The following is an 8,918-nucleotide window of genomic DNA, read 5'->3' as shown; positions in this document are numbered from 1 at the left end:
GAGGCCCAGCAATCACTTCCCTAGCTTCCCACAAGGTTCTAGAGTACACCTAATCAGGTCTTGGGGATTTATTCACTTTTATGCGTTTCAAGACACTCAGCACTTGCTCCTCTGTAATACGGACATTTTTCAAGATGTCACCATCTATTTCCCTACAGTCTGTATCCTCCAAAGTCTTTTCCACAGTAAATACTGATGCAAAATATCATTTAGTATCTCCCCCCATTTTCTTTGGCTCCACTCAAAGACCACCTTGCTGATCTTTGAGGGGCCCTATTCTCTCCCTAGTTACCCTTTTGTCCTTAATGTATTTGTAAAAACCCTTTGGATTCTCCTTAATTCTATTTGCCAAAGCTATCTCATGTCCCCTTTTTGCCCTCCTGATTTCCCTCTTAAGTATACTCCTACTTCCTTTATACTCTAACGATTCACTCGATCTATCCTGTCTGTTGGTAAGGATCACAATGGTAGTGAAGTCCAGAACCGTGGAATGCTCCTCCTGCAATATGTGGGAATTCAGGGACAGTTCCACTGTGTGTGGTAATGACGTATTCAGGAAATGTGTCCAGCTGCAGCTCCTGATTTGTCACCTGGAGCGCCAGATGGATTCACAATGGAGAATCTATGATACAAGGTCATGGATAGCACATGTAGTGAGCTGGTCACACAAATATGGACTACACAGACAGAAAAGCATTGGGTGACCACCAAGAATATGGATAAGCATGGGCAGACAATGCAGCACTCCCATGTGGCATCCCACTCTCAAACAGATATACTGTTTTAGATTCTGTTGTCCTGTTGGTGAGGGTTGGGGGCAGGGGTGTTTGAACTCTTAGCGGGAAGCCGTAACAGCCAAATTTGTGGCAACATCGTTGTCTCTGGCAGAGGAGGAAAACGTCTGGAAGAACTTTAATAATAGGGGACTTCATTGCAAGGGGAACTGACAGGTGGTTCTGTTGCAGCAAACAAAATGTTTGAATGGTATGTTGCCTCCCTGGTGTCAGGGTAGGGATGTCTCAGAGTTTTTTTTTAGATTAGATTACTTACAGTGTGGAAACAGGCCCTTCGGCCCAACAAGTCCACACCGCCCTGCCGAAGCGCAACCCACCCATACCCCTGCATTTACCCCTTACCTAACACTACGGGCAATTTAGCATGGCCAATTCACCTGACCTGCACATCTTTGCGGGAATTGAACCCGGGTCTCAGGCGCTGTGAGGCAGCAGTGCTAACCACTGTGCCACCGTGCTGCAGGGCATTCTGAAGGGAGAGGGTTAATAGCCAGGAGTAGTGGTACATGTCGGTACCAGTGGTATGGGTTAATAAAAAGGCCCTACAGCACGAATTGAGAGTTAAAGGTTGTAGATTAAAGAGGAGGACTAGAGTCATAGAGGCGTACAGCATGGAAACAGACCCTTCGGTCTAACCCGTCCATGACGACTGGATATCCTAAATTAAGCTAGTCCCATTTGCCAGCATTTGGCCGATATTCCTCTAAACCCTTCCTATTCATATACCCACCCAGATGCCTTTTAAATTTTGTAATTTTACCAGCCATCACCACTTCCTCTGGCAACTCATTCCACACCCAAAAAAGTTGCCCCTTAGGTCCCTTGCAAATCTTTCCTCTCTCAACTTAAAACTAAGCCCTCCAGTTTTGGACTCTCTCACCTCAGGGAAAAGACCTTGTCTATTTACCCTATCTCTGCCCCTCATCATTTTATAAACCTCAATAAGGTTCCCCCCACAGCGTCAACACTCCAGGGAAAATAGCCCCAGCCTGTTCAACCTCTCCCAGCTCAAACCCTCCAACCCTGAAAACATCTTTGTAAATATTTTCTGAACCCTGTCAAGTTTCACAACATCCTTCTTATAGCAGGGAGACCAGAATTGCATACAGTATTCAAAAAGTGACCTAACCAATTCCCTGTACAGCTGCAACATGACCTCCCAAACCTATATTCAGTGCACTAACCAATAAAGGAAAGCATACCAAACGCCTCCTTCACTATCTTATCTACCTGTGACTCTACTTTCAAGAACCTATGAACCTACACTCCAAGGTCTCTTTGTCCAACAACACTCCCCAGGACCTTACCAGTAAGTGTATTAGTCCTGCCTTTCCAAAAGAAAAAGTGAGAGGCAATGGTGGAGTGGTATTACTGCTGGGCTGTTAATACAGAGACCCAGGTAATATTCTGGGGACATTGGTTTGAATCCTGCCACAGCCAATGGTGGAATTTGAATTCAATAAATATCTGGAATTAAGGTCTAATGATAAACATGAATTGATTGTTGGAAATACACATCTGGTTCACTGATATCCTTTAGGGAAGGAAACCGCCATCCTTACTTGCGACCCACAGCAATATGGTTGAGTTTTAACTGCCCTCTGGGTAATTAGGGACAGGCAATAAATGCTGACCAACTGGTGTTTCCCTCATCCATGAATTAATAAAGGAACACAGCACCTCACATTTATCGGAATTAAACTCCATCTGCCACTCCTCAGCCCACTGGCCCATCTGATCAAGATCCCATTGCACACTGAGGTAATCTTCGCTGTCCATTACACCTCCAACTTTGGGTGTCATCTGCAAACTTACTTCACAGGAGGTGCCGCAGCATTGAGGCTGTCAGCTAGAAAGGGGACAAAATGTCTTCAAACAAATTCACAGGTCAGCAAACATACCCACAACAACTGCAATTAGTATCCGATCTACAATCTTTACACAAACCTTGAACTACAAAAGGTTGTAATCTCAGGATTATTTGCAGTGCCACGCCCTGAGTTATCAGAATAGGAAGATAGATTAGATGAACATGTCACAGAGTCATAGAATCATACAGATGTACAGCACGGAAACAGACCCTTCGGTCCAACTCATCCATGCTGAGCAGGTATTCTAAATTAATCTAGTCCCATTGCCAGCACTTGGTCCATATCTCTCTAAACCCTTCCTATTATAGAACATAGAATAGTACAGCATAGTACAAGCCCTTCGGCCCTTGATGTGGTGCCAAGCTTTTATCCTACTCTAAAGATCACACTAACTTACGCACCCTACATTTTACTATCATCCATGTGGTTATCCAAGAATTGCTTAAATGTCCCTAATATATCAGTCTCTACGACCAATGCTGGCAGTGCATTCCCTCCATACACCACTCTCCTTGTAAAGAACCTACCCTGACATCTCCCCCAAACCTTCCTCCAATCACCTTAAAATTATGTCCCCTCGTGATAGCTATTTCCGCCATGGGAAAACGTCTCTGGCTATCCACTCTACCGATGCCTTTCATCATCTTGTACACCTCTATCAAATCACCAGTCACTCCAAAAAGAAAAGCCCTAGCTCCCTCATAAGATATGCCCTCCAGTCCAGGCAGTATCCTGGTAAATCTCTTCTGGACCCTCTCTAAAGCATCTAAATCCTTCCTATAATGAGGCGACAGGAACTGAACACAATATTCCAAATGTGGTCTAACCAGGGCTCTACAGAGCTGCAGCATAACCTTGCAGCTTTAAAATTCAATCCCCCTGCTAACGTGTGGCAACTTTGAGGGATCTATGGACATGGACCCCTAGACCCCTCTGTTCCTCCACACTGCCAGGAATCCTGCCTTTCACCCTGTATTCTACATTCAAATTCGACTGTCCAAAGTGCATCACTTCACACTTTTCCAGGTTGAACTCTATCTGCCACTTATCAGCCCAGTTCTGCATCCTGTCAGTGTCCTGTTATAACTTACAACAGTCCTCCACACTATCCACAACTCCACCAACCTTTGTGTCATTGGCAAACTTACTAACTCACCCTTTCACTTCCTCATCCAGATCAATTATAAAATCACAAAGAGCAGAGATTCCAGAATAGATCCCTGGGGGAATATCACTGGTCACCGAGCTCCAGGCTGAATACTTTCCATCTACCACCACCCTCTATATTCTATGGCCAGCCAATTCTGTATTCAAATATCCAGATGTTCCTGCATCCCATGCCTCCTTACTTTCTGTATGAGCTTACTATAGGGAACCTTATCGAACACCTCGCTAAAATCCATGTGCACCACATACACTGCTCTACCTTCATCAACATGTTTTGTCACATCCTCAAATAATTCAATAAGGTTTGTGAGGCATGATCTGCCCCTCACAAAACCATGCTGACTATCATAAATCTTGTCTCTCAGAGTCCTCTCCAATACTTTGCCCACTATTGACGTAAGACTGACTGGTCTGTAATTCCCAGGATTATCCCTATTCCCTTTTTTGAATAAGGGAATAACATTTGCCACCCTCCAATCATATTCATATGCCCAGCCAGATGCCTTTTAAATGTTGTAATCGTACCAGCCTCCACCACTTCCTCTTGGCAGCTCACTCTATACACGCACTACCCTCTGTGTGAAAACTTTACCCCTTAGGACCCTTTTATATCTTTCCCCTCTCACCCTAAACCTATGCCCCCTAGTTCTGGACCCCCCCCACCGCATGCCCCTCATGATTTTATAAACCTCTATAAGGTCACCCCCTCAACTCCCAACATAAAACAGGGAACACAGACTCAACCTATTCAGCCCTCTTCCTGTAGCTCAAACCCTCTCACCCGGGAAACATCCTAGTAAATCTTTTTTGAACCATTTCAAGTTTCATAACATCTTTCCTATTGCTGGGAGACAAGAATTGTACACAATATTCCAAAAGTGGCCCAACCAATGCTCTGTAGAGCTGCAACATGACCTCCCAACTCCTGTACTCAATACTCTGACCAATAAAGGAAAGCATACTGAACGCCTTCTTCACTATCCTATCTATCTGTGACTCCAGTTTCAAGAAGCTATGAATCGGCACTCCAAGGTCTCTTTGTTCAGCAACACCCCCCAAGACCTAACCATTAAGTGTATAAGTCCTGCTCTGATTTACCTTTTCAAACTGTCCCGAAAGAGATGGTGTAGAAGGGATGACTTTAGACTTTTGGATCATTGAGACCGTCTCTGGAGTAGGTGGGACCTGTGCAAGCTGAACAGGGTGCACCTGAACTGCAAGGATCCAATATCCTTGTTGTGAGGTTTGCTTGTACGATTGGGAAGGTTTTAAATTGATTTGGCAGGAGGATGGGACACAAAGCAGATGTAAAATTAGGAACAAGATTCATTTAGAAATAGAAGGAATGCGAGGACAAACCAGTAAGCACAGAACACATGGGCAAGATAAGGCACACTGGAAGGACTGGAAAGCTAAATTGTATCTATTTTAAGGCAAGGAACCTGACTGGTAAGATGGTTAAACTTATGAGCCTTGATCAGCACATGAACATATGACATTGTTGCAATCACTGAGACAGAGTTATACAGCATGGAAACAGACCCTTCTCGTCCATGCCGATCAGACATCCCATTCTGACCTAGTCCCACTTGCCAGCATTGGGCACATATCCTTCTAAACTCTTCCTATTCATATATCTATTTAGATGCATTTTAAATGTTGTAATTGTACCAGTCACCACACTTCCTCTGGCAGCTCATACCATACACATGCCACCCTCTGTGTGAAAACGTTGCCCCTGAGGTCCTTTTAAAATCTTTCTCCTCTCACCTTAAACTTATGCCCTCTAGTTTTGGATTCCCCAATCCTAGGAAAAAGACCTTGGCTATTCATTGCTATCCATGCCCCTCATGATTTTATAAACGTCTGTGAGGCTATCCCTCAGACATGGTTGAAGGAAGGATTGGCAGCTCAACATTCCAGGGGATCAAACTTTCAGGCATGATCTTTGGTTGGGGAGGGGCATGAGCAAACCTCACACGAGGATATTGATAGAAGAGACCATCAGGGCAGTCGTGTGGAAGGATGGGAGGCTGCCTTAGATGGCTCTTCAAATGAGACCACCTGAGTAGGACATACGAATGAAAATGGGCGATTACTTTGCTAGGGTTAGGAACTTTGGATTAGAATTTCTGAGGAAGATAGAGGAGCAGATGTTGTAGGCAAATCACAGAGGTGCAGGAGGACTAAGGTTTTCAACTTTTCTAACATTAACTGTGATCATCTGAGTGTGAAAGAATTAAACAGGGTGGAATTTTCAAAGTGTGTCCAGGAGAGCTTTTTGTGCCAGTACATATATAGCCCACCTAGAGATGGACTATGCTAGACCTAATCATTGGGAATGAATCTGGCCTAGTGGCTTTCCATGGAGCAGAGGAGATTTGGGGGGTGTAATTTGATCCAGGTGTACAAAATTATGAGAGGCACAGATGGGGGAGATATGAGAATCATTTCCCTTTGACAGACCAGAGAGTATAAGTTTAAGGTGAGGACTAAATGTTTTAAAGGGATCTGAGGAAACCATTTTTTTCACCTAGAGGGTGGCAGCAATATGAATATGAATATGGTGGAGGCAGGTACTCTCTCACAACATTTAAGCAGCATCCGGACATGCACTTAAAACTCCAGGGGGACAGTAAGCTATGAACCATTAAATGGGATTAGTGTAGTTTGGTTTTCATTGGTCAGCACTGACATGGTGGGCCAAAGGGCCTGTTTCTTTGCTGCATGGCTCTATGTAACATTCACTGAGAGGAAGGTATTGTTTGACAAAATTATTGAGAATGTATCAAGCTGAGTGGATGAAGGAGAATTGGTAGATGTAGTATGTTTGAGTTAACAAAAAGCATTTAATAAAGTGCAACAAAGCTAGCATCCAAATGCAGCTGGTAATAGGGAAGACAAGTAGCATGTTAGCCTTTATTTATTATAAGAAAAGCAATATAGTGCACTTCAATCCTGAACAATGCACTTAGGATTCTCCAATTTATATCTAAATGACCTTTAGATGGCCCCATTTCTTTTCAAACTCATATGGACTTGACAAAATATTATTAAATTCCAATTTGGACTGGGCTGAAAGATTAAGTAATATGGAAAGATAATGTGCTTACAAATTCCAAATGTAATGCTACCACAAATCAATTTTTTCCACACATTTCTCAAACTCTTTGCAACTGTCACTTTTTTCCTCGTCTTTTAAGTGAAAATCAGGACTGTAACGACGGCGGAGTTTCGATTCCATGCCTTACAGATCTTTGCTGTGTATAGAAATGGGGTAAAGTATATTGCAGTGAGAGGTTACCTGATGGATTTGTTTGCGGGAGTTCTTCTCCTTTGGGGAGGCCCAATTCAGAGTTAGTGTGTCTGTGAAATCTTCATTCCACTGTGGGCAAAACAAATAATCATTCAAAAAAGTGTCCAGTGTGGGCATACCAGCACACAGTGCAATTCTTTCTTACAACAGTGACTATACTTGGAAAGTACTTGACTGGCAGCAAATCATATGGGTCATAGAGTCATAGAGATGTACAGCATGGAAACAGGCCCTTCGGTCCAACCTGTCCATGCCAACCAGATATCCCAATCCAATTTAGTCCCACCAGCTAGCACCTGGCCCATATTCCTCCAAACCCTTCCTATTCATATACCCATCCAAATGCCTTTTAAATGTTGCAATTGTACCAGCCTCCACAACTTGCTCTGGCAGCTCATTCCATACACGTACCACCCTCTGTGTGGAAACGTTGCCTCTTAGGTTTCTTTTATATCATTCCCCTCTCACCCTGAACCTATGCCCTCTAGTTCTGGACTCCCCAACCACAGGGAAAAGACTTTGCCTATTTATCCTATCCTTGCCCCTCATAATTTTGTAAACCTCTATAAGGTCACTCCTCAGTCTCCGATGCTCCAGGGAAAACAGCCCCAGCCTGTTCAACATCTCCCTGTAGCTCAAATCCTCCAACCCTGGCAACATCCTTGTAAATCTTTTCTGAACCCTTTCAAGTTTCACAACATCTTTCCAAAAGGAAGGAGACCAGAACTGCACACAATATTCCAACAGTGGCCTAACCAATGTCCTGTACAGCCGCAACATGACCTCCCAACTCCTGTACTCCATACTCTGACCAATAAAGGAAAGCATACCAAACGCCTTCTTCACTATCCTATCTACCTATGACTCCACTTTCAAGGAGCTATGAACCTGTACGCCAAGGTCTCTTTGTCCAGCAACACTCCCTAGGACCTTACCATTAAGTGTATAAGTCCTGCTAAGATTGGTTTTTCCAAAATGCAGCACCTCGCATTATCTGAATTAAACTCCATCTGCCACTTCTCAGCCCATTGGCCCATCTGGTCAAGATCCTATTGTAATCTTTAATGTGCAAACAATTAAACCAACTCCACACCCACTCAACCCACATCACTCAGATGTGACATGGGAGCATAACCCAGTGCAGGCAGGTGTCAATTCTGTCTCCGGGCTCATAGTACTCACAGGTGCATCTGCTGTTTGGTAAGATTTTTTAAAATTTCACCGTTAAACTGTCACTTATTCCAAAATCAAAAAAATTCAGAATTCCAAAAACCAGCTGGTCCCAAGGGTTTTGGATAAAGGACTATGTACCTGAACAATCATTTTCCAGATCTTCCAGTCTCTGGATTGCAATGTGTATAGGAGTTAGAATAAAGTCGAAAGGTGTGGTACTGAAAAAGCACAGGTCAGGAAGCATCCAAGCAATATTTCAAGCATAAGCCCTTCATCAGGAATGTGGGGGAGTGGTGAAGGGACTGAAAGATAAATAGGAGGGTGGGGGTGGGGCTGGCGGGAAGGTAGCTGGGAAGGTGATAGGTAGATACAGGTGGGGGGGTGATGGTGATAGATTGGAGGGAAGGGTGGAGCGGATAGATGGGGAGGAAGATGGACAGGTAGAACAGTTCAAGAGCGTGATGCCGGCTTGCAGGGTTGGATCTGGGATGACATGGGAGAACAGGAGATGAGGAAACTGGTGAAATTGACGTTGATGCCGGGTGGTTGGAGGGTCCCAAGGCAGAAGATGAGGTGTTCTTCCTCCAGGCTTCAAGG

General features: G+C 44.1%; 1 protein-coding gene across 4 annotated transcripts in view; it reads right to left on the bottom strand.

Annotated features, from left to right (window-relative positions):
- ctif (CBP80/20-dependent translation initiation factor) overlaps positions 1-8,918 on the bottom strand; it is a 233,642-nt gene that overhangs the window by 133,563 nt on the left and 91,161 nt on the right. For all 4 annotated transcript variants that reach the window (XM_043717817.1, XM_043717726.1, XM_043717902.1 and 1 more), the window contains exon 3: positions 7,137-7,217. In XM_043717817.1, the coding sequence (XP_043573752.1) occupies positions 7,137-7,217 (81 nt within the window). The remainder of the gene's footprint in view (positions 1-7,136; positions 7,218-8,918) is intronic.

Source organism: Chiloscyllium plagiosum, chromosome 1 (assembly GCF_004010195.1).
Source record: "Chiloscyllium plagiosum isolate BGI_BamShark_2017 chromosome 1, ASM401019v2, whole genome shotgun sequence".
NCBI classification, from domain to species: domain Eukaryota; kingdom Metazoa; phylum Chordata; class Chondrichthyes; order Orectolobiformes; family Hemiscylliidae; genus Chiloscyllium; species Chiloscyllium plagiosum.
This window is presented reverse-complemented; position numbering and strand designations above follow the sequence as displayed.